General features: G+C 38.8%; 1 protein-coding gene across 1 annotated transcript in view; it reads right to left on the bottom strand.

Annotated features, from left to right (window-relative positions):
• Window positions 1-8,976: 8,976 nt before the first annotated feature.
• tbc1d13 (TBC1 domain family, member 13) overlaps window positions 8,977-25,838 on the bottom strand; it is a 35,718-nt gene continuing 18,856 nt past the window's right edge. Inside the window, exons 8-12 of the mRNA XM_061876796.1 lie at window positions 25,044-25,254; window positions 24,757-24,920; window positions 18,307-18,467; window positions 18,169-18,226; window positions 8,977-9,464 (exon numbers count right to left, since the gene is read on the bottom strand). Coding sequence (XP_061732780.1) covers window positions 9,399-9,464; window positions 18,169-18,226; window positions 18,307-18,467; window positions 24,757-24,920; window positions 25,044-25,254 — 660 coding nt within the window. The 3' untranslated portion in view covers window positions 8,977-9,398. The remainder of the gene's footprint in view (window positions 9,465-18,168; window positions 18,227-18,306; window positions 18,468-24,756; window positions 24,921-25,043; window positions 25,255-25,838) is intronic.

The following is a 25,838-nucleotide window of genomic DNA, read 5'->3' as shown; positions in this document are numbered from 1 at the left end:
CGGCTGGCCTGGGAACGCCTCGGGATCCCCCGGGAAGAGCTAGACGAAGTGGCTGGGGAGAGGGAAGTCTGGGTTTCCCTGCTTAGGCTGTTGCCCCCGCGACCCCACCTCGGATAAGCGGAAGATGATGGATGGATGGATGGACTTTCTGTAAAATATAATCAAATTCAATTACTTTTTTCTAATTGTACGACTTTGAAATCGAATGTGCAGTGTCCCCAATGCATTTATGTTCATTAAAATACAATTTATTTGAAGAATTCTGAGGTTTACTCACCTTTTTAAACACACTGCTATTATTATGAACATAACTGTATGTCTTGAGTTTCCAATACTTTCAAAAACTCTTATTTTTTTGTGAAGGTCAAAACTTCTGCCAGAAGCTTGTGGATGGCTACCAAAAGTGCCTTTTTGCAGTGAAACTTGCCAAGGAACATGTAACCAAAAAATAATATTGCTGTGTGTATACTTCTGACCCAGCAGATTTGGGCAGCTGCTGAATGCTCACACTCCATCGTTGGGGTCCCTGCCGGTGGGGGTGGGTGGTGCCTATGGCCCCGTGCAGGGAATTTCTGCGCTGGCCGACTTGGATGGGTCGGCCTCCACTGTACTCTCTTGAGGGGAGTTGGGCACATTGGGGGCCGGGCGTCCCATCCCTCTGCCCGCGTGGGCTGTACTCTCTCACTGACTTGGGGGCTGGTTGGCTGTCCACGCCTTCTGCCGTGCTTTGTCCTCTGCTGGGTGAGTCTGTCTACGGCCTGCCGGGTGGCATGCTGGGCTCTGTTCTGTGGGTCTTGTTGCTGGGCTGCCTGACTTTGCAGGGCCAGTTGTCCCTTGTTCCCTAGGCACCGTACCTGCTGTTTTGGTTTAGATTTTTGGGGTGGCTGGGGCTCCCATACATACTGGGAGACAAATATATTGTACATACAGACACACACACACAATTATTCATACATTCATTTAAACATACATACGTGCACAGACTGGTACTTACCCACATACATACTGTAGGTACAAACCCCGTTTCCATATGAGTTGGGAAATTGTGTTAGATGTAAATATAAACGGAATACAATGATTTGCAAATCCTTTTCAACCCATATTCAGTTGAATGCACTACAAAGACAAGATATTTGATGTTCAAACTCATACATTTAATTTTTTTTGCAAATAATAATTACCGGTTACTTAGAATTTCATGGTTGCAACACGTGCCAAAGTAGTTGGGAAAGGACATGTTCACCACTGTGTTACATCACCTTTTCTTTTAACAACACTCAATAAACGTTTGGGAACTGAAGAAAACTAATTGCTGAAGCTTTGAAAGTGGAATTCTTTCCCATTCTTGTTTTATGTAGAGGTTCAGTCGTTCAACAGTCCAGGGTCTCCGCTGTCGTATTTTACGCTTCATAATGTGCCACACATTCTCAATGGGAGACAGATCTGGACTGCAGGTTTGCCAGGAAAGTACCTGCACTCTTCTTTTACGAAGCCACGCTGTTGTAACACTTGTCTTGCTGAAATAAGCAGGGGCGTCCATGATAACGTTGCTTGGATGACAACATATGTTGCTCCAAAAATTGTATGGACCTTTCAGCATTAATGGTGCCTTCACAGATGTGTAAGTTACCCATGCCTTGGGCACTAATACACGCCCATACGATTACAGGTGCTGGTTTTTGAACTTTGCGCCTATAACAATCAGAATGGTTATTTTCCTCTTTGTTCCGGAGGACACCACGTCTTCTGTTTCCAAATATAATTTGAAATGTGGACTCGTCAGACCACAGAACATCTTTCAACTTTGCATCAGTCCATCTTAGGTGAGCTCGGGCCCAGCCAAGCCGGCGGCGTTTCAGGATATTGTTGATAAATGGGTTTGGCTTTGCATAGTAGTTTGAACTTGCACTTACAGATGTAGCAACCAACTGTAGTTACTAACAGTAGTTTTATGAAGTGTTCCTGAGCCCATGTGATGATATCCTTTACACACTGATGTCGGTTTTTGATGCAGTTCCGCCTGAGGGATCAAAATTTTATATCATCGCTTACGTACAGTGATTTCTCCAGATTCTCTGAAACTTTTGATGAATTGACGGACCGTAGATGGTAAAATCCCTAAATTCCTGGCAATAGCTTGTTGAGAAATGTTGTTTTAAAACTGTTTGACAATTTGCTTACAAAATGGTGGCCCTCACCTCGTCCTTGTTTGGGAAATACTTAACATTTCATGGAAGCTGCTTTTATACCCAATCATGGCACCCAACTGTCCCCAGTTAGCCTGCACACCTGTGGGATGTTCCATATAAGTGTTTGATGAGCATTCCTCAACTTTATCAGTATTTATTGCCACCTTTCCCAACTTCATTGTCACGTGTTGCTGGCATCAAATTCTAAAGTTAATGATTATTTGCAAAAAAAAAAGTTTATCAGTTTGAACATCAAATATGCTGTCTTTGTAGCATATTCAACTGAATATGGGTTGAAAATGATTTGCAAATCATTGTATTCCGTTTATATTTACATCAAATACAATTTCCCAACTCATATGGAAACGGGGTTTGTACATACGCTCCCACACACATACACGTTCATGGTACAAACATCTCCACGCACATTCACTGTACAACCATACATATACACATACTGTACATACACAAACACATATGCATATAATCATGTTTCATCAACATTTATTAACATTCCACAGGGGAAACTGAATAAAACACGGCACACTGGCAAAGCTTAGTCTATTTTTGCCATAACAAAGTACAAGGTTAATATAGTTCAATTCTCCTTTTTTCCATCCATTCTTTTGTAAAAAGTTTTGATTACATATATGTATTGTTGCATTTGAAACAATTGTATCACTGATAATAGAAGTAATTATTGTTAATTATCAATAGTGGTATTTCTATTGGTATTTGTATTGCTCCATCTGCAGTGCAATAATGTTCATTGTAATTTCTGTGTTTTTTACTTCACTAACTGATTCTTTGCTATACTTTTTCGTATCATACTTCTACATATCGTATTGTCTGATGTTGTTCTGTTTTTGTTGTCTCTGTCATATCCACCTCTCGTACACGCAATTTCCGCGTCTTCTTTTTTTCTTCTTTCTAGTCCCTCCAGCGCCAAACGTTAAATAAATCCATTGAATAAACTCAAACACAAATAAGGCAACAAGAGAACTTTCCCACACTTCTCTTTTGTAAAGTAAATATGTACAACATCTGTGGGCATCTACATTAAAAAGATCCGAGGACAGTGAAGTCGGCACGTTGTGTATTTCGTAAATGAAAACAGAATACAATGATTCGGAAATCCTTTTCAACTTATATTCAATTGAATAGATATAGATAATAGATATTTAATGTTCAAACTGAGAAACTTGTTTTTTTTTTGCAAATAATCTTTTATTTTTAATTTAATGGCACTAACATATTGCAAAAATATTGGCACAGGTGCATTTTTACCACTGTGTTACATGGCCTTTCCTTTTAACAACACTCAGTCAACGTTTGGGAACTGAGGAGACCAATTTTTGAACCTTTTTAGGTGAAATTCTTTCCCATTTTTGCTTGATGTACAGCTTAAGTTGTTCAACAGTCCGGGGTCTCCTTTGTGGTATTTTACGCTACATAATGCAACACACATTCTCAACGGGGGACAAGTCTGGACTACAGGCAGGCCAGTCTAGTACCCGCACACTTTTACTTTAGAGCCACACTATTGTAACACATGGCTAGGCATTGTCTTGCTGAAATAAGCAGGGGCGTCCATGATAACGTTGCTTGGATGACAACATATGTTGCCTTAAAACCTGTATGTACCTTTCAGCATTAATGGTGCCTTCACAGATGTGTAAGTTACCCATGCATTGGGCACTAATACACCCCCATACCATCACAGATGTTGACTTTTGAACTTTGCAACTATAACAATCTGGATGGTTTTCCTCTTTGTTCCGGAGGACCCCACGTCAACAGTTTCCAAAAACTATTTGAAATGTGGACTCGTCAGACCACTTTTACACCTTGTATCAGTCCATCTTAGATGAGCTAAGGCTAAGCGAATCTGGCAGCGCTTCTGGGTGTTGTTGATAAATTGCTTTCGCTTTGCATTGTGGAGTTTTAACTTGCACTTACAGATCTAGCGACAAACTGTAGTTACTGACAGTGGTTTTCTGAAGTGTTCCTGAGCCCATGTGGTGATATCCTTTACACGCTTATGTCGCTTTTTGATGCAGTACCACCTGAGGGAACGATGGTCCGTAATATCACTTACGTGCAGTGATTTCTCCAAATTCTCTGAACCTTTTGGTGACATTACGGACCACAGATGGTGAAATCACTCATTTTCGTGCAATAGCTCGTTGAGAAAAGTTGTTCTTAAACCGTTCGACAATTTTGCACACGCATTTGTTCACAAAGTGGTGACCCTCGCCCCATCCTTGTTTGTGAATGACTGAGCGTTTCATGGAAGCTGCTTTTATACCCAATCATGGCACCCACCTGTTCCCAATTAGTCTGTTCACCTGTGGGATGTTCCAAATAAGTGTTTGATGATCATTCTTCCCGTATCTCAGTCTTTTTTGCCAATTGTGCCAGCTTTTTTGAAACATGTTGCAGGCTTTATGTTCAAAATGAAATATTTCCACAAAAAAACTAAGTTTTCTAGTTCGACTGTAAAGTATCTTGTCTTTGCAGTCATTTCAATTGAATATCTGTTGAAAAGGATTTGCAAATCATTGTATTCTGTTATTATTTACAATTTACACAACGTGAACACTTCACTGGTTTTGGGGTTTGTAGTATTTGAAATTCTGATCTATTGTATGCAATAACTGTATTTGTTACAGTGCTCATCAGCTTCAGTTTAACATCCCTAACAAAAAAAAGGACAAAAGAATCAAGTAGATACATACAATCAATTACTTTAATCCACAATGTAAAAATATATGTACAAGTATTATAAACACTGACAACACTGCAAAATGTGTTCCATACAATTGCGGTCATGCAACCGAACGCATTTAACACTTGAGTACACTGAACAAAGGCTATGTCCCAAATAGTGTACTTTGTCTATTGAAAAGTGTGCATGTGTGTCATTTTACATGACGAATCTGCATTGCCGTCCACAGTAAGCGAAGTAAAACTGGAGGACTTTAGTGAAACAAATCTGCTATGTCACTGCCATTATTCGAACTGGAAAAAATAATTTTTTCAATCGCAAAAGTGTTTTTGAAAATACATGCTGTCTACTGTGCAGACTCCATTAATAACCAGTGGTGCATTGCTTTTCGTTAGTAATCGGTTCCAAAAGATTCATACAAAAACCGAAGCAAATCAAAACCTATTTATCTGTTTCGGACTTACAAAAACATGAACAGAAAATATATTAATAGAGAATAATATTTTACATGCTAAAAACAATGTGAAATACCTATAAATGATGAATGAGATGTACAATGGACAAAACTCCATAGACTCAGGGATAGTTTAATTAAAACTGATTCATATGAAAATTGGCCCTCATTAAAACAGAGTTACCTATGTAATCTCCGATGTAGTTTTTGTATGAAAGATTGTCCGAATAAGCAAGGCACAAATGATATACACACTTGTACTGAGTCATTTTGACCCTGTCTAAATAAGATATATAAACTCAAACTTGGAAACCTAACACTTGTTAAAGGCCTACTGAAACCCACTACTACCCACCACGCTGTCTGATAGTTTATACATCAATGATGAAATATTAACATTGCAACACTTGCCAATACAGCCTTTTTAGTTTACTAAATTGCAATTTTAAATTTCGCGGGACTTTTTCTTGAAAACGCCATGTAATGATGACGCGGACGCGTGACGTCACGGGCTGTTATGAATATGAGCGTTGCACACACACACAGCTAAAAGTCGTCTGCTTTAACGGCATAATTACACAATATTTTGGAGATCTGTGTTGCTGAATCTTTTGCAATTTGTTCAATTAATATTGGAGAAGTCAAAGTAGAACAATGGAGTTGGGAAGCTTTAGCCCTTAGCCACACAAACACACGTCGATTCCTTGTTTAAAATTCACGGAGTTGAAACTTTACTATGGATCACAGCGAACATGGATCCCGACCACTTGTCAACCAGCAGGTTTCGGTGAGAAAATTGTGGTTAAAAAGTTGTTTCTTACCGGAGATCAGCTGAGCTTGTGCCTCCCGTACAGCTGCCGTCGACTTCCCCGAGACACTGCGCGTCAACACCCGGCCGTGGACGTACACCTTCGACTATCAGGTACAGTTAAACTCACTAAAACACTAGCAACACAAGAGAAAGATAAGGGATTTCCCAGAATTATCCTAGTAAATGTCTCTTAAAACATATGAACCGTCTCAATGCAACGCGATTGTAATCGCGTTTTTTTTTCTTTTAATATGTATATTTTTTTTCTAGTCCGTCGCTATCAATATCCTCAAACACAAATCTTTCATCCTCGCTCAAATTAATGGGGAAATTGTCGTTTTCTCGGTCCGGATAGCACTTTTCGTTGGAGGCTCCCATTATAAACAATGTGAATATGTGAGGAGCCATCACACTGCTACTTCTGGTAGAGGCAGGGCTTTTCTCTTAGCACCTAAAGTTGCGAACTTTATCGTGGATGTTCTGTACTAAATCCTTTCAGCAAAAATATGTCAATATCGCGAAATGATCAAGTATGACACATAGAATGGACCTGCTATCCCCGTTTAAATAAGAATATCTCATTTCAGTAGGCCTTTAAACAAACATTGATTTCCGCCCGAATGCAGCTGAGATAGGCTCCTGCACTCCTCACGGCCCCGAAAGGGACAAGTGGTAGAAAATGGATGAATGATTGTAAAATCATTTAACATTTGAAAAAGAACAGTTACGATAATAAAAAATAAGTCCTCAAATGAATTATATGCATGCATGCCCATGATAAATGTATTTAAAATATCTGGCCATACAAACATTGCTGCTTTACAAGATTAGCTACACAATTATTTAGTATAATGTTCTGACCTTTGCTCTTCTTTTCATTCAATCACACATATTTGTGTACAATTTAAATTCATCACAGGTCTAAAAGGCACAATACTGAAGCAGTTTTTTTTTTTACCGATTCACAACATCCAATACAATGAGTGTCTTTCACTTTTTTTTTTAACCAATACGGTACCTGGGAGTCAATAGTTACCCAAAATGTACCAATTTTCGATGCTTTGTGTGCGTGTTGATAAATGTTAATTGTTTAATAACATATTTTTTAATGTAGCATTTAACATTGAACTGATTATGATAACTGTGCTGTCCTTTTATATATTGATTTTCTTATAATATTTCTGAGTCTCGTTTGTGAGAAGTATTCTGTAGACTTTGCATGCAGTTGCAACTGCCATGTAAAATTGCTAATGGTAGTAGTCGCTAGCATGAATATGACCAGGCAAATGTCACTTCAGTTAGCGCATTTTGGAAAAGTGGAGTCTTAGTTTATGTTAGTTTTTATTATCAGGCATACTTGCTTTGTTGGCATTAACAGTTCCAACATTACCTAAAGGCAGTTTGGTATAGTTTGCTGCTCAAATGATCAGAGATGTCCGATAATGGCTTTTTTGCCGATATCCAATATTGTCCAACTCCTAATTACCGATTCCGATATCACCCGATACCGATGTGTACATGTTGAAGAGGCTCATTTAGCCTACTGATGTGTCTTTATAAATGGTTGATTTATAAAGGCTAGTAAGGTAAAGTTTTGAACCTGACAAGTTTCGGCGACCTTGCTTCTGCAGCCTTCATCACAGGTGTCACGTGATGTTAGCGTGTGATGTTACAGCCTGTGACGTGTTATATGGATTGTTCCATCCTACCTGAAGTGGTGGGATGGCCGTGTGACCTGGTGTGCACCGGGGGTAGTGCATTTGTTGCACCAGCCTTTATAAATCAACCATTTATTAAAAAAAAACGATATATACAGTTGTGGAAGTAACACATTGTTATGCCTAATTATGTTGTGATGCCCCGCTGGATGCATTAAACAATGTAAAAAGATTTTCCAAAATAAATCAACTCAAGTTATGAAAAAAATGCCAACATGTCATATTTATTATTGAAGTCACAAAGTGCATTCTTTTTTTTAACATGCCTCAAAACAGCAGCTTGGAATTTGGGACATGCTCTCCCTGAGAGAGCATGGGGAGGTTGAGGTGGGCGGGGTTAGGGGGTTGCATATTGTAGCGTCCCGGAAGAGTTAGTGCTGCAAGGGATCTGGGTATTTGTTCTGTTGTGTTTATGTTATGTTACGGTGTGGATATTCTCCTGTAATGTTCTTGTTTGGTGTGGGTTCACAGTGTGGTGCATATTTGTAACAGTTTTATATGGCCACCCTCAGTGTGACCTGTATGGCTGTTGACCAAGTATGGATTGCATTCACTTGTGCGTGCAAAAAGCCATAGATATTATGTGATTGGGCCTGGCACGGAAAGGCAGTGCCTTTAAGGTTTATTGGCGCTCTGTACTTCTCCCTACGCCCGTATACACGGCGGCGTTTTAGAAAGTCATACATTTTTCTTTTAGAAACCGATGCCGATAATTTCCGATATTACATTTTAAAGCATTTATTGACTGATAATATCGGGTACGATATTATCGGACATCTCTACAAATGATTATTTATTTGCCAAGTGTTTGAGTCGCGGTTTAGTCTGCTACTGGACGTGATGTTTAGAAATGTAGCACCATTTGATTGTATGTAAATTGATACCCGGTAGTAACTACAGAATTCTGTTGGTGCCTATAAAAATACCAAATTCAGTACTCATCCCTAAATACCAGTCCCATCGCTTCATGATTACCTTTGAAATACTGTTAAAAATGGCACACAGGTTACCTATATTAAAAACATTCAAACACTAAAACAAAAAAAAGTATAACCAGCAAAAACTAAGAAAGGAGCAAACATGCACTTTTCATTTATTATGCTTACACAAGCTGTTGCAGTCGTTTAATAGAAGGTCAATCTTAGAACATCTATGGAATGTTTTATGACTTACCATTTGAAATGTCGCTGCCCCAGGTGTTCAGTGCAAAGACTGACGACTGAGGACAACAGGTCTCCAGAGAGAGATGGCAGAGAATGGAGAATGACTGCTTTTTCTCCATAATGCACTGCCAGACAGGTTCTTTTCAACACAATGTTCCATTATTCAAGTTGTCTTTTGGAGTTTCCACATACCAGACATCCACTTAAAAGGCAATATGCTGTGTTTCCCAACATATAAATTGAGGTCCTTGAACACGTTTGACAGAGTTTTGTTCAATGTCTGCCGTCTCACTCACCACATATGAGTGGAGGCAACAGATGGAAGAGTCAACAGGTTATGAGTTATCCTGCAGTTCTTTGGCCTTTGTCAAGATGGTGTGGACATCTGAGATGGGATAATCCTGAGAGATAAAAACAAAGGCATTTTCTCATTTAAGTGCCTGTGCTTTGTATCGATTTGTTTGAGATTTTAGCTGACTTATGCATGGCTGTACTGTAATTGTTTGGATTAGAAATTATATCACGTCAGGCTCATTAAGTACACGTTCTGGTTGAGTTAGAGTCTGTTCTCAATGGGTACAAGGGGCGATTTAGCCTTTCTTGAAGAAAAATGCCTTTTGCTTTTGTTGATTTCAGCTGTACGAACCGTTTGAATCGCAAAACGGAGAAAAGTTTCCTCAGAGTTCCTCGAAAGGTAATCAAGAATAGTGGAAGAGTGCAAGATTTTATGACGGATGAACACAAAAGTACCACGCACTCCAGTACAAGGGCTGAAGAGTGCGGGATTTTACAGTCACCACTCCGTTAAAAGTTTGATATACTTTTAACGTTTAGTGTAGGGCTGGGCAATATGGCCTTTTATTAATATCTCGATATTTTCAGGCCATATCGCGATACACTATGTATATCGCAATATTTTGCCTTAACCTTGAATGAACACTTGATGCATATAATCACAGCAGCTTGATGATTCTATGAGTCTACATTAAAACATTCTTGTTCATACTGCATTAATATATGCTCATTTTAAACTTTCAGGCAGAGAGGGAAATCCCAACTCAGTCAAAATAGCAAAACTGTATTTATTAAACAGTGGCACAAACATTCATGTCATTTCCAAAACAGAAAGTGCTAGATTGTCAGAGACATTTTAAAACATGTTATTAGTGCACTTTAGTGCATGATGTCACTAAGATGACATATCAAAACACCACTCAATTAAAGTGTACTTTTTGTATAGAACGCCACTACAATAGTTTAAAACAAATAAAGTGCACTTTTGTGCATGATGTCATACAAAATATTTCAATACTGTCACAAAAATGAGCTGCATAATGGGAAATCAAATAGTTTTGTCCTACAGTGTTGATGTGGAAATGGTTGCTTCGGCATTTTGTGGGTGTGGCACCAAACGGAGATGTTGACATGCAGTTTCAAGAACTCTTCATTCTCTAGCAGGTGACTTTTCAAATGATGCTACAAATTAGCGACGATGCTACTTTTTGTAGAAACGCTTCAGCCGCTTAAATGTTCAAAATATTCCCGCTTGAAGCCAAACCAACGCCAGACGATGCACTCCGTGCTGTTTTTCTTTGGAATTGATTCTTCCTCCATTTGTTACCAGATTCGCACCTTCTCTCTCTCGTATTACCACTCGCACCACTCCGCGACCATCACAGCTAACGTTACCATGTCGCTACCTCTCTGCTCTGCGGGAGCATGATGTTGCTCACGTGACAGTATGTGACGTGTGTAAGAAGATACGCTTGTTTTAAGTCTCTGTGAGAAGGAGAGACAAGAAAGAGTGAGAAACGCATGCAGTGTAATGCCCGCAGCTAAAAGCAACTGTGTGAGAGCGTACACTCGAATATCACGATATAGTCATTTTCTATATCGCACAGAGACAAACCCGCGATATATCGTCCATATCAATATATCGGCCAGCCCTAGTTTAGGGTTTCTTATATATATTATTTGTATTTCTTAAGTCACATTTTTGCTAACAGTGTTTCGTAAAGCACTAACACGGCATAATAAAAATGTGAACAAACTCTAAAAGAGTTAAACTTTTACCAAAAGCAACAAGGTAAATAAAGCATTCAGCACATACACACACTGTTGACATCTGTAGTAAGTTTGATAAAAACGTATATTCGTCAACGACCCGTGCAACAGCAAAGACAGGCAACAACTAGGACTGTAGACAGAGTTAAATCATGAAACGCATTTTCACCTGAGTACAAACGATGCATGATTACCCGGTAGTGTTTTGATACCAATTGCCTTTACCCAACCACACAAAGAAGTTGTAGACCTCCATGCTTTTCTAAGTTTTCATCTGTTTTGTCGTGTAGAAGGTTGTCTGGAACACAATAATAGTTTGATATGTCTGGGAACTCCAACGAATAATCCTACATCACGCGGCAAAGTATAGTGGTCGATTTAATTGCATAGTTGGATTTTTTTGCTCATATTTGCTTTATTCAGGAATATATAGGCCTATTGTGTACTCAGATAGTGTGTCCACTGCTTGCATTACAAAAGCCATCTAAGTTTGGTTGACCACCACTGGTTTTAACTTCCGGGAAAAAAATAATTTGTCAGAATACAAACAATAAGAGGTGTAACGGTTCATGGCATGTACTCGTATGACAATTGTTTACCTTTTAGAACCGATACGATTCAGTGAGTTGAAATCGATTCAATAACTTTTCAACAAAAAAATAAATCAACCAGTGTGACTGTAAAATGCTGGATATTGGACACTGCAGGTGAAGTTTCCTTAATTCATGGTATTTCTTGTAAGGCAGGGGTCGGCAACCCGCGGCTCCGAAACCGCATGCGGCTCTTTGGCCACTCTGATGTGGCTCAGCTGCACAATCGCCGACCCCCCCGATTGTTACGGGGGATTCCGGTTCTCGGAGCCTCTTTCGAACATCACCCGGGGTCAACATTCTTCGATTTTCACTCGGACAACATTATTGAGCGCGTGCCATGATGGCTTTACTTTTGGCGCCCTCTACATTTTGACGCGTTTCACAAAATAAAGAAGACAATGGGAGCCGCAACCATTCTCGCAAATAACCGCTGGCGGTCACCCATATAACAGTAATAAGGGCGTGCCATGAAGCCATTGCCTTTAACGCCTTCTACAACATGTAAAGACATCTTGCCAATCCAGTAACATGTTGTGTGTGGCTTCCGCAGATACACGTACACGACTGCAAGGCATACTGGGTGACACAAAGTACACTGAAGGTTGTGATATAAATAACTTTAACACTCTTACTAATATGCACCACACTGTGAACCCACGCCAAACAAGAATGACAAACACATTTCGGGAGAACATCCTCGCAGTAACAGAACATAAATGCAACACAACAAATACCCAGAATCCTTTGAATCCATGACTTCCTGACTATATTATACACCCCCGCCCACCTCAACCGACGCACGGAATAATATAGCCTGAAAGAGTCATGGATGCATAGCATTCTGGGTAACTGTTATGTTGCATTTATAATGTGTTACAGTGCGGATGTTCTCCCGAAATGTGTTTGTCATTCTTGTTTAATGTGGGTTCACAGTGTGGTGCATATTAGTAAGAGTGTTAAAGTTATTTATATCACAACCTTCAGTGTACTCTGTGTCACCCAGTATGCCTCGCAGTCGTGTACGTGTATCTGCGGAAGCCACATACAACATATTACTGGACTGGCAAGCTGTCTGTACATGTTGTAGAAGGCGTCAAAGGCAATGGATTCATGGTACGCCCTTATTACTGTTACGTGGGTGACCACCAGCAGATATTCGCGAGAATGGTCGCGGCTCCCTTTGTCTTCTTTAATTTGTGAAACGGGTCAAAATGGCTCTTTGAGTGGTAAAGGTTGCCGACCCCTGTTGTAACGGAATTAGGTATACATTCATTATGGATACAAACAAGCATCTTATTTGAATAAAGTGCAACCAACACTTTAGGTTGAATTAAAAAGAAACAATTTCAAGAACAATAACCAACATTTTAAAAGTAGATTTACCTGCTAAATAAGGTTTCCTGACTTGGCCATACAGTATTTGTTCTTTGTTCTGGCGTCGCCAATGACGAACCGCATCCCAAATGTGCAGAACTATGTAGGAGCCCTAATTTCTGTTGATGGTGTTTGCCCCTTGATTTCTAAACGCAGTTCAAATACCTCCATTGTTTTATATACACGCTGCACGCTGTAAGTACAGTATAAATGTAATGTGTTAACATTTATTATAACATGTGATATTTATAAATTTATCTTATTTTAAGAATACGGCGGCGTATTTCACAAATGCATCAGAATTCGCTTTTTCCTTCAACAACAACACTAATCACACTTAATCAGAGACAACACAAAATTCGAGGCATGGCAGGACACCTGAACTTTGATGGCCCGACTTAAGAGTTGGAGGCAGTGCTGATAACAAGTTTGCTTTATGTTTTTACAGTGAACACGTAACTCTTGCGGTAAGAGCCCACTTTTACTGTACAGATGGACTTTGTCCTCCAGTGTTTATTCTGGAAGATCAAAGATCTTCAAGATATCCAGCACTTTATCAACACACTTCTCTATGGAAGAGATCCCCTTAACAAGTGCGCCGTAGTGTGCAGCCCTCTTAGTACAGCGACATCTCGTTTTTCATTTGTCGTTCGTCCAGAAGGTTAGGAAAAAGAGCGAACGGTACAAAACCAGAAGCAATTTTTGCTGTGAAAAATAATGCAAATCTAATGAATCCGTTATAGACACCCAAAATATGAACAGAAAACCCATTTAATAGAAAATAATTATAGTTTTACATACAGAAAACGCATGATTGAGTTTCACATCCATTTCCTAATTAATTTGGAAAGTTGCCTTATTTTAGAAAAGGTGTGTATTCTGTGTACACTTTTAACTCAATATAAAGCTATATATCGAACAAAACCACAAGTATGAATAAAATAGGATTGCAACAGCTTAGGATGCCTAGGTTCAGAATATGTGGACTCATTTGGGCGGTGATTTGCATAAGTAGAGGTTCATGATTGTACAAATAAAAATAATAATACAATGAATAAACATTTAACATCAAATGTACCTTCATTTTGTGAACATAGTATTCTACACCATTTTTCATTAATTTTATTTTATCCTGCCCCTTTTTTGTTCACCTTTTTCCCCCATGAGGTTTACCGTTTTGTTTGTGTGAAATATTCCCATGTACATTTTCTGGAACAGTTTTTTCTATTTGAAACGAATGAGCCACATCTCTTAACACATTCCACACACCTTAGACATTCAAAATTTCCAAAGTCCCTAAATTCCCGTTGTTCACACTTTTAAATACCTTTATTTTCCTTTCGGCTGCCTCTTTCACATTGTTCAACCTGATTTCAACCATCACAACATTTCACTTGTTGAGGACATTCAGAGTTTTTCCAGATTACCGTATTTTTCAGACTATAAATCGCAGTTTTTTTCATAGTTTGGCCGGGGGTGCGACTTATACTCAGGAGCGACTTATGTGTGAAATTATTAACACATTACCGTAAAATATAAAATAATATAATTTAGCTCATTCTCGTAAGAGACTAGACGTATAAGATTTCATCGGATTTAGCAATTAGGAGTGACAGATTGTTTGGTAAACGTATAGCATGATCTATATGGTTATAGTTATTTGAATGACTCTTACCAGAATATGTTACGTTAACATAACAGGCACCTTCTCAGTTGGTTATTTATGCGTCATATAACGTACACTTATTCAGCCTGTTGTTCACTATTCTTTATTTTAAATTGCATTTCAAATGTTTATTCGTGGTGTTGGTGTTTTATCAAATAAATTTCCCCCAAAAAAGCGACTTATATATGTTTTTTTCCTTCTTTATTATGCATTTTCGGCAGGTGCGACTTATACTCCGAAAAATACGGTACTCACTTTTTCATAACACTTTTTCTCTATTAAAAAGACTACTTTGGGACGAATAATAATCCTGTTTTAGAAGCCGTGTGCTAAACAGATCCAGCTTCAATGAAACACTAAGTGTCATGCAGAACTATTGCTAAGTGCTAAACAAGATATACAAACTACAAACATAATAAAACAATCACTTATTGTATAATGTATGCTCTCACTAGGATGCCGACGGATGGAATGTTTATCTTAGCGTTTAGATAAAGAATTAATTAATCCTCACGCAGGTTAGGAAAAAAAAGGTGCCGCAAACTAGCGTCTTTTTGTGCCTTTGTCGACATCTCGTGTATGAATTGGATGCCAAAGTTGACTAACTTCTCGGTTTATGGCCATAACCTTCTACTATCCAGGTGACAGACATGATTTATAAAGTATAACTCATACCAACTGAAAGGCTATGCAGCAGCAGGTCAGTATGTCAATAGCTGGATAAGTTAGTTAGCACCACTAAATCTTTTTTTTCTGCGGTAGCTTTTATAACTATATTGCAAATAACTGCTTAATATTAAGGTTACAAGATGTGAATTGTTGGCGGTTTTTGGATGTTTATAGGGGACTTTAAAGGCGGTATAGTGTACTACCGTTAATTACATTGTTAGCCACCTCGTACTAGCCGTATTGTACGAATTAGAATGCATTAAAAAAGACAATAATGTGTTCTTGTCTTAAATAGGGATGGTTAATGATTGTCAAAACTGCACAATTCTCAAAAATTGCAGTTCCCCTTCATAATCAGCTTTTGGAAAAACATTTTTTTATTGCTGCAGGTTTGTGAAACAGGAGTCTTCGAAGTGGTTGGCACACACAAAGAGATACTTCTTCCCAGTTGAAGGCACATTACGCCAAACGTAAAAGTTGGCCAGGCACTTTTTAGTTCTTCAGATGGGACTAGAATTGTTTGTAGTGACCTGTGTTGGTTAATATAACATAGTATTTTGTTCTTCAGGTCGTACTGTGGGTATGTTGTTGGGGGGACTACAAACGTTCGTACATAAATAAAAGATGGCGGATTCACACCAAGATCTTTGGGTATATTTCTACCTTACATGGATAATCCGCTGACGTCACCAGTGAGAAAAACATTACAGGTTGTGCAAAATCCAAACAGCTCGTTTGGCGAAAGTATAAAGGAAGGCATGATTATTTTATAAATATCATCGCACATTTTAAAATATCAAATACACAAAAGCAGGTACCAATAGGTAAGAAGTTGGTTTTGCATACTAGGACCCTTTTAGGCCAGCGTCACATCAACTCAGTTAGAAGGTCATTACCTCAACGCAGACAAACCAAAGTTAAAGGCCTACTGAAACCCACTACTACCGACCACGCAGTCTGATAGTTTAACATTGCAAATCATGCCAATACGGCCTTTTTAGTTTACTAAATTACAATTTTAAATTCCCCGCGAAGTTTCCTGTTGAAAACGTTGCGGAATGATGACGCGTGTTTGTGACGTTATTGGTTGGAGGGGACATTTTAGCCCATTACCACTTACGGCTAAAAGTTGTCTCTATTCATCGCGCAAATTACACAGAATTTTGGACATCTCTACCGTCCAAAGGCAAAACCTAGTAACTCACTTCTAGCTGATTTTGGGAAAACAAAGGAAAACCAATCTATCTTGATGCTGTCTTACAAAGATCTACAAAGTCATCAAACATATAGACGTTTTCTTGAGCTTTCATTTTCTTGCCGATTGAGCGCCATGGATTGAATCTGCTCTCATGAACGTGTGCCCTTTCTCCAGATATTTTATCACAATCTCGGGTTTGCACACTGGGCAAGAGCCGTGTACAGCGTCCAGTTTTTATTTGGACCTCCAGTTATCTGCCCAAAAGAGTATGCAAGGGGAAGAATCAAGAACAATACATTTAATGAAGGTGCTTGCAACGTCCTGGCCCAATCTTCCAAATATCCCCTCTTGCCATAATATCACATAATCAGGTTGACCGTCGGCCCCCATTCGTGCAAATGTCTCATTAAAGACAATAAGGCCACTGACAAAGAAGCTCCGATTGGTCCCTTGAGATACTAGGTTTTTCTGTTGTATCTACGCGGTTATGTGGTAGTTGCTAGGTCCTGCAATGCGCGTAACAGCTTACTTACGGAACAAATTACAATATTGCATACACTAATGTAAAGCATATCACCTAGGAACTCCAAAATTATTATCAGCTCAGTTTTGACCAAAATTGAGTTACTGGGTTTTGCCTTTGGGCGGGAGATCCGTGTTGCTGAATCTTTTGCAATTTGTTCAATTAATAATGGAGACTATAAAGAAGAATAATGGAGACTATAAAGAAGAATGCTGTTGGTGGAAAGCGGTGGATTGCAGCTGCCTTTAGCAACCGATACACAGCTGATGTTTCTTTGTTTGTTGTGAAGCTTTAACACAGAGCGGTCAAGCGAACATATTTCTCCACGTCAACGAGCAAGTTTTTGGATGAGAAAATTGTGATATTAAGTCGGCTCTTACCGGAGACTTGAGCAGATTATGCGACCTGCTCCTGTAGCAGTCAAAAAGGCAGCTGTGATCTTGGCTCCGGCTTCTCTCAGAGACACTGGCGTTCACCGCAGCCTTCCGACTTTCCGGTATGACTTTATAATCTCACTAAAACACTATTAACACAATAAGCATATAAGGGATTTTCCAGAATTATCACAGTAATTGTGTCTAATAACATCTGAATCGCTCACACTGCCGTCGCCTGGAGCTGTCGCCTTTTCTTTTGTTTTTTTTGTGCTTCACTCTAACTTTCCTCATCTATGAATCTTTCATCTTCGCTCAAATTAATGGGGAACTCGTCGCTTTCTCGGTCCGAATTGCACTTGCTGCTGGTGGCTATGATTATAAACAATGTGAGGATGTGAGGAGCCCTACAACCCGTGACGTCACACGCACATTGTCTGCTACTTCCGGTACAGGCAAGGCTTTTTTATTAGCGACCAAAAGTTGCGAAATTTATCATCGATGTTCTCTACTAAATCCTTTCAGCAAAAGTATGGGAATATCGCAAAATGATCAAGTATGACACATAGAATGGACCTGCTATCCCCGTTTGAATAAGAAAATCGCATTTCAGTAGGCCTTTAAGTGTTCCAAAACACACCTACCTGCAGTAATCTCATATTTACTGTGAAGTCTCCTGCGAGGAGGTTGTCTCGGATCAGTCTGTAAATATAAGACAAAAAAAAGGGTGTGCGACATGAACAACCATGAGTGGGTAGGAATAAACAAGCGCACAGTCTCACATGAGCATGGCGCAGCAGACCAGGATGAGGAAGTGGAAACGATCTTGGTCAGAAAACAGGGTGTCCCAGATGCGGATGACATCTGGCAGGAGGAACTCTTGTGACAACAAAAGGGTTAGCCAGCGGAAGGTGAAGTACTGAGGCTTGATATTTTGTTCTAGCTGTAGGCAAAGAAAAAGGAGAAAATACATGAATACAAAAATGGACAAATCTGAACTAATAAACAGGAAAAAAAGATGCCTGCATTTTGAAAATGAATAAACCTGAACATGCACTATTAAAAACCAAATGTTGACAAGTTCCCAGCAATGCGTACTCAATATATTGATGTGTCATACTTGCAGCGTGATGCATTTGGCTGTACTCTCTTTGTGAACACTTTTAAAACACCCGGATTGTTTATGATTAACAAAGTATTTTTCTAAGGAATTTAAATATCCTAAATTATTGAAACTAGTACATTTAGGAGTAAGATAAAAACTTAAAAAACAAAAAACAAAAAAACTTTGTCGTCAGTGGCAATTCAAGGCATATAGAGCAGCACATATAGAAGCAAATGGCAAAAAGAATTAACTTTTATCAGCCCAGACTATGAGATCAGATCGTAATATGTAGTTCTAATTTCATGATATTTTTATTTATTACATTAAATTGACCCTAGTATGTGAATGTGAGTGTAAATTTTGTCCGTCTATCTGTGTTGGCGGTAGAAAATGAATGGATGGGCATATTCACCGAGTGCAATGTTTTCTGTGAACGTTTTCTAATTACTGTTTGCGTAAATTCCAGTTTCCTCCAAAATCCCGATTCATTGGAGACTACAAATTGTCCATACTTATGAATGTTAGTGTGAATGATTGTCTATCTGTGCCCTGCGATTGGCGATGCTAATTTGAGTTAGCTTGTATGAGAGCAAGTCCATTGTATGTTAACATTAAACTCGCGGCATTACAGCACACCTTTCAACCTGCATAATGGCATTAATTTTTTCAGTTTATTCCCAATTATATTATTAATCTAATGTGATTGTTCGGCCAAAATTTGGAAACCAATGCCAATGATAATGCAAGTATGTATTTTTCTTTATGGTGTTGATAATTGGCCCTAGTGTGTGAATGTGAATGTTGTCTGTCTATCTGTGTTGGCCCTGCAATGAGGTGGCGACTTGTCCAGGGTGTACCCTGCCTTCCGCCCGATTGTAGCTGAGATAGGCGCCAGCGCCCCCCGCGACCCCGAAAGGGAATAAGCGGTAGAAAATGGATGGATGGATGGATGGTGTTGATACAAATATGATTGTTTGATTCTTGATACTATGCTACATGCATAAGAGATACTTTGTGACATGCATAAGAAATTAAGAAAGGTCTTGTACAGAGTTAAGTCATTTGATGCGAATGCAATGGATAGAACTACAAGAATAGAAATGTAATGCGAGAAAATCAGAGAGACCACTGGTATGTAATTAGTATTATTGATCCTTAGATACAGCTAGGGATAAATACCATGTACAGTGGGGCAAAAAAGTATTTAATCAGCTACAGTTGTGATCAAAATTATTCAAGCCCCACACAATTTTGGTGTTTTAGCAAGTTGGACATTTATTCCGTGTTTATAGTCATATCAAATAAAGATGTGTCAAATAAACAAATGCAATTGAAATTGTAACACTGTATTTTACAAAATACCAAAAAAGGACATTTTTCTTAATATCTCATTGACAAAATTATTCAACCCCCTAGTTACATGCATCTTTAGTACTTAGTAGAACTCCATTTGGCAGTAATTACATCCTTCAAACGTGATACATAACCGGACACAAGTTTCTTGTAACGATCTACAGGTATTTTAGCCCATTCCTCTTGGGCAAAGGCCTCCAGTTCATTCATATTCTTGGGCTTGCGTGCTGCAACTGCCTTCTTCAAGTCCCACCACAGGTTTTCTATAGGATTTAGGTCTGGCGACTGTGAAGGCCACTCCAGAATCTTCAAGCCCTTCTTCTGCAACCACTCTGATGTTGATTTGGAGGTATGCTTGGGATCGTTGTCCTGTTGGAAGGTCCAACGTCTCCCAAGCCTCAGCTTCGTTACTGACTTCATGACATTTGCAGCTAATATATCCTGGTAAGAAATAGAATTCATAATGCCTTGAACGCGCTGGAGATTCCTGGTACCTGAGGCATAGAAACAGCCCCAGAGCATGATTGACCCCCCACTATGCTTAACAGAAGGCAAGGTGTTCTTCTCTTTGTAAGCTTCATTTTTTCTCCTCCAGACATAACGTTGCTTCATAGACCCAAAAAGTTCCAGTTCTGTCTCATCACTCCATAGAACAGTTTCCCAAAACCTTTGGGGTTTGTCCAGATGATTTTTGGCATACTGGAGTCTATTTTTCTTGTGCCTGGTAGTCAGAAGTGGGGTGAGCCTGGGAGTTCTGGCATGGAGGCCTTCATCTCGTAGTGCGCGCCTTATTGTTTGGGACGAAACATGCGTTCCCCTCTCTGCAATGTCCTGTTGTAGTTCCTCAGCTGTTACCCGGGGTTTTTCACCACTGTAGGCTTCACCACAGCATCCTCTTTCTACCACGCCCAGGTAGTGTTTCAACCGTGCCTTTAGCTTTAAACTTGCGAATTATGCTCCCAACTGTGTCTCTTGGAATGTGTAATGTTTTTGCTATTTTCTTATATCCATATCCTTTCTTATGAATAGAAATTACATCATTTCTTGACTTCTTTGACCACTCCCTGGACTTCACCATGTTGCAAATACACCATTGACCATCTACAAGAAGCTGAGCGTCACAGTCTTTTTCAATCAGTTTAATTGTTGCTCGTTATGGTTCTAATCACATCTACAGGTGTTTTCAACACCTGATTGAAAAGACCTTATTCAAATTCTGTTCTTAAGAGTTATGATCTTCAAGGGGTTGAATAATTTTGTCAATGAGATATTAAGAGAAATGACACTGTTTGCTATGTTACAAAATGTAATTTTGTAATTCAAGTTGCATTTGTCTATTTAATGCATCTTTATTTGATATGACTATAAACAAAATACGGAATAAATGTCCAACTTGCTAAAATACCAAAATTGTGTGGGGGTTGAATAATTTTGATCACAACTGTATCGATTGTGCAAGTTCTCCCACTTAAAATGATGACAGAGGTCTGTAATTTTCATCATAGGTAGGTACACTTCAACTGTGAGAAACAGAATGTGAAAAAAAAATCCAGGAGCTCACATTGTAGGAATTTTAAATAATTTATTTGTAAATTATGGTGGAAAATAAGTATTTGGTCAACCATTCAAAGCTCTCACTGATAGAAGGTTTTGGCTCAAAATCTCACGATACATTGCCCCATTCATTCTTTCCTTAACACGGATGAATCGTCCTGTTCCCTTAGCAGAAAAACAACCCCAAAGCATGATGTTTCCACCCTCATGCTTAACAGTGGGTATGGTGTTCTTGGGATGCAGTATTCTTCTTCCTCCAAACACGACAAGTTGAGTTTATACCAAAATGGATACATGGATGATACAGCAGAGGATTGGGAGAATGCCATGTGGTCAGATGAAACCAAAATAGAACTTTTTGTTATCAACTCAAGTCATCGTGTTTGGAGGAAGAAGAATACTGAGTTGCATCTCAAGAACACTATACCTACTGTGAAGCTTAGGAGTGGAAACATCATGCTTTTGGGCTGTTTTTCTGCTCAGGGGACAGGACGACCGATCCGTGTTAAGGAAAGAATGAATGGGGCCATGTATCGTGAGATTTTGAGCCAAAACCTCCTTCCATCGGTAAGAGCTTTGAATGGTTGACCAAATAGTTATTTTCCTCTTACAATGTGAATTCCTGGATTTTTTTTCACATTCTGTCTCTCATAGTTGAAGTGTACCTATGATCAATCAATCAATCAATGTTTACTTATATAGCCCTAAATCACTAGTGTCTCAAAGGGCTGCACAAACCACAACACAAACCACTACGACATCCTCGGTAGGCCCACATAAAGGCAAGGAAAACTCACACCCAGTGGGACGTCGGTGACAATGATGACTATGAGAACCTTGGAGAGGAGGAAAGCAATGGATGTCGAGCGGGTCTAACATGATACTGTGAAAGTTCAATCCATAATGGATCCAACACAGTCGCGAGAGTCCAGTCCAAAGCGGATCCAACACAGCAGCGAGAGTCCCGTTCACAGCGGAGCCAGCAGGAAAACATCCCAAGCGGAGGCGATGAAAATGATGAAAATTACAGACCTCTGTCATCATTTTAAGTGGAAGAACTTGCACAATCGGTGGCTGACTATATTCTTTTTTGTCCCACTGTATATTGATAGTAGTATTTAATGCTATCTTTATTTGGTTTAATGTTATCACCCTATTCTGAAAAGCTCCTGTAGTATATGTGGTGTGAAACAAACCCTACAATATCTACTGGAGTTGAGTTGATAAAGCGTCCTCTTCAATCTTCTCAGCCTTTTCAAGTGCAGGCAGACAAAAGTCCTAAAAGACTTGACAGTGATTCTTACATGTATGGGCACTTCATGTGTATATACAATGTACTTTTAGTGTGGTTAGTTTTAAAGTGAATTATTTGTGAAGAATATCAACAAAACACATTAAGTTATTTTTTTCCAAATCTAACTGAAAATACTTTTTACATATTTGGCAAACTAAAATGCAACATTCAAGGAGGGCAGAATAAAGTACAGCCTGTGTTACCTTGTACAATAAGCAACAATTTAAACTGCATTGAACAAAGAGAGCACATGTCAAATTCCCTGTGCTTAAGCCGATTGTGATTCTAATATAAGAAAAACATTTTAATGATAATATTATCAATAGCATTATTAATAACTATTAACACTAATATTACTAAAAGTTACTAAATATGTATGAAATAATTGTTTAGCCATTTAAAAATATACATATATATATATATATATATATACACATCATTTCAAATCATAATTGCAAATCAAAACGATCATGTCATATTTTATGTCCTTAGCCACACTCCTACCACCACGTATATAGCGGCAATCTAGCAGAAGCCCTATGTTTATATTTTTAAGTCTTACTAACCTAAATAAAGGAAGGAAGAGGGGAAAAAATAAAACTGATGAAGGAAAATAATTCAAAAGACGGGACATCAAACCTCACAAGTGAAGTGAAGTGAATTATATTTATAAAGCGCTTTTCTCTAGTGACTCAAAGCGCTTTACATAGTGAAACCCAATATCTAAGTTACATTTAAACCAGTGTGGGTGGCACTGGGAGCAGGTGGGTAAAGTGTCTTGCCCAAGGACACAACGGCAGTGACTAGGATGGCGGAAGCGGGAATTGAACCTGCAACCCTCAAGTTGATGGCAAGGCCACTCTACCAACCGAGCTATACCGCCAACATTTCTAAAGCTTTTGTTTTTTCATGTTAACTGTGTAGCTGCACTCCCTGGAAATGAGTAGCGAGGGTAGAATAATTTATTTATTGACAGTGCAGTGGGGAAGCAGATTTGTTTACTTTGCAATTTTAAGTAAACACAGTCTCAAAATGAATATAACCTGCGGAGGAGGCACTTTCTGACGAAACATCCAAACTTCAATGTCGAGTCCCTGAGCCCTTGGACTCTTAAAACAGTGGCCCTCTGCAGTATGGAGTTGAATAGCCCTGCTATACGGCCAAAAAAAACCGTATCCGTGATGCAAAAAAAGTGGCCGCGATAGGCAAGTTTTATAACATTACTTTTCTCGTCGGAGGACATTTTTGTGGCCGCCATGTTGCACTAAGTCCCCCCCCCCAAGTTTGAGACGTACCTTGCTTGAAAAATGTGCTCTTTCATTTTCATATTTAACAATGGAGCTAAGGCAGCAGGGACCAAGGACCTTACTAACAGTGAAACAGTATAAATTATCACACGTAAATGGTAAGTTAACAACACCTAGCATATAAAAACTACCAATATGTATTCGTAAGCCTTTTGTGTCCATTGACTAATTTTCCACATAGTAATAGTCGGTAAGTAATTTACCTGTAGCTTGGTTGGCTGTTTTTTTTTTTCATTTTATGATACTGTGAATTAAATTGATATGTTTGGTAATGAGCCTGATCCCAGCATAATAGCTTACGTACATGTTTTCAAGTTTCTAAATGGTTGTGGGTTGCCCTGTGTAGATCTTTTTGCTCTTAACAATTTAAAATCACTACAATAACATGTTGCACCAGAAATATTGCACATTGAAATACAAAATGCAAATGAACAAGACTGTTTTGAGTTTCAATACAAAAGGACTGTTGTAGACAAAAATGTTGTTAAAAATGTTAATATTCCAGCAAAACAAGTTAGAAAATATGTTTGTCCTTTTGTAAAAGTAAATATTGGGGAAAAAGGTGGCCAACCCCTGCTATAGAAGAACATACTACTGGACTGACAAAACTTGTTCTTACTAGCTTGTGATGCAGCTCCAGATCTTTCTCTTTGAGCATAGAGTACACACTCTCCATTTTGTACGTTATGCCACACTGCGAGTCATCCAGGCTTTTGATGAAATTATCTCTGTTCTCCGACATTAGATTGGTGAAACAGAAGAATGTATCAGACTCTGCGTGCTCTGCAAAATACAGTTACACATTTATCTTAAGTGCAAACTAATATTTTAAACATTTTTATCATTGTATGTTCTTACAGATAATGTACCTAAAATGTAAATAGAAGCAAAAAGGAAGGCATTTACCTTTCCATTGACTGTTTGGGTCTGTGGCAAAGGTATAATAAATTGGACCAACTACTTCATTCATGCCTTGGACATACGCAATCCCAGGGTTGAGTTTGGCGTAGATAAAAAGGATGCGTTCCACTACCTCCCAATGTGCTTCGCTACCACTGGGCAACACCTCATATTCATTAGATGGATACAGTTTCAAAGCCTTTCCAGGGGAGCTGACCTGAAAAAACAACAACTTACTAGACAGTTATGGCATAATCACTGAGCAATCATTAATTTACCGTATTTTTCACAGCTTTTTTCATAGTTTTGCCAGGGGTGAGACTTATACTCAGGAGCGACTTATGTGTGAAATTATTAACACATTACCGTAAAATATAAAATAATATTATTTAGCTCATTCACGTAAGAGACTAGACGTATAACATTTCATCGGATTTAGCGATTAGGAGTGACAGATTATTTGGTAAACGTATATATAGTATGTTCTAAATGTTATAGTTATTTGAATGACTCTTACCTTAATATGTTACGTTAACATACCAGGCACCTTCTCAGTTGGTTATTTATGCGTCATATCACTTATTCAGCCTGTTGTTCACTATTCTTTATTTATTTTAAATTGCCTCAAAAATTTCTATTCTTGGTGTTGGGTTTTATCAAATAAATGTCCCCAAAAAATGCGACTCATACTCCAGTGCGACTTATGTTTTTTCCCTTCTTTATTATGCATTTTCGGCAGGTGCGACTTATACTTAGTAAAATACGGTAAGTGTAATATTTTGTAGCACAGGCCTGTTATGT

Source organism: Nerophis ophidion, linkage group LG17 (assembly GCF_033978795.1).
Source record: "Nerophis ophidion isolate RoL-2023_Sa linkage group LG17, RoL_Noph_v1.0, whole genome shotgun sequence".
Taxonomy (NCBI): Eukaryota; Metazoa; Chordata; class Actinopteri; order Syngnathiformes; family Syngnathidae; genus Nerophis; species Nerophis ophidion.
Note: the sequence above shows the minus strand (reverse complement) of the source record. Positions and strands in the feature narration are given on the sequence as shown.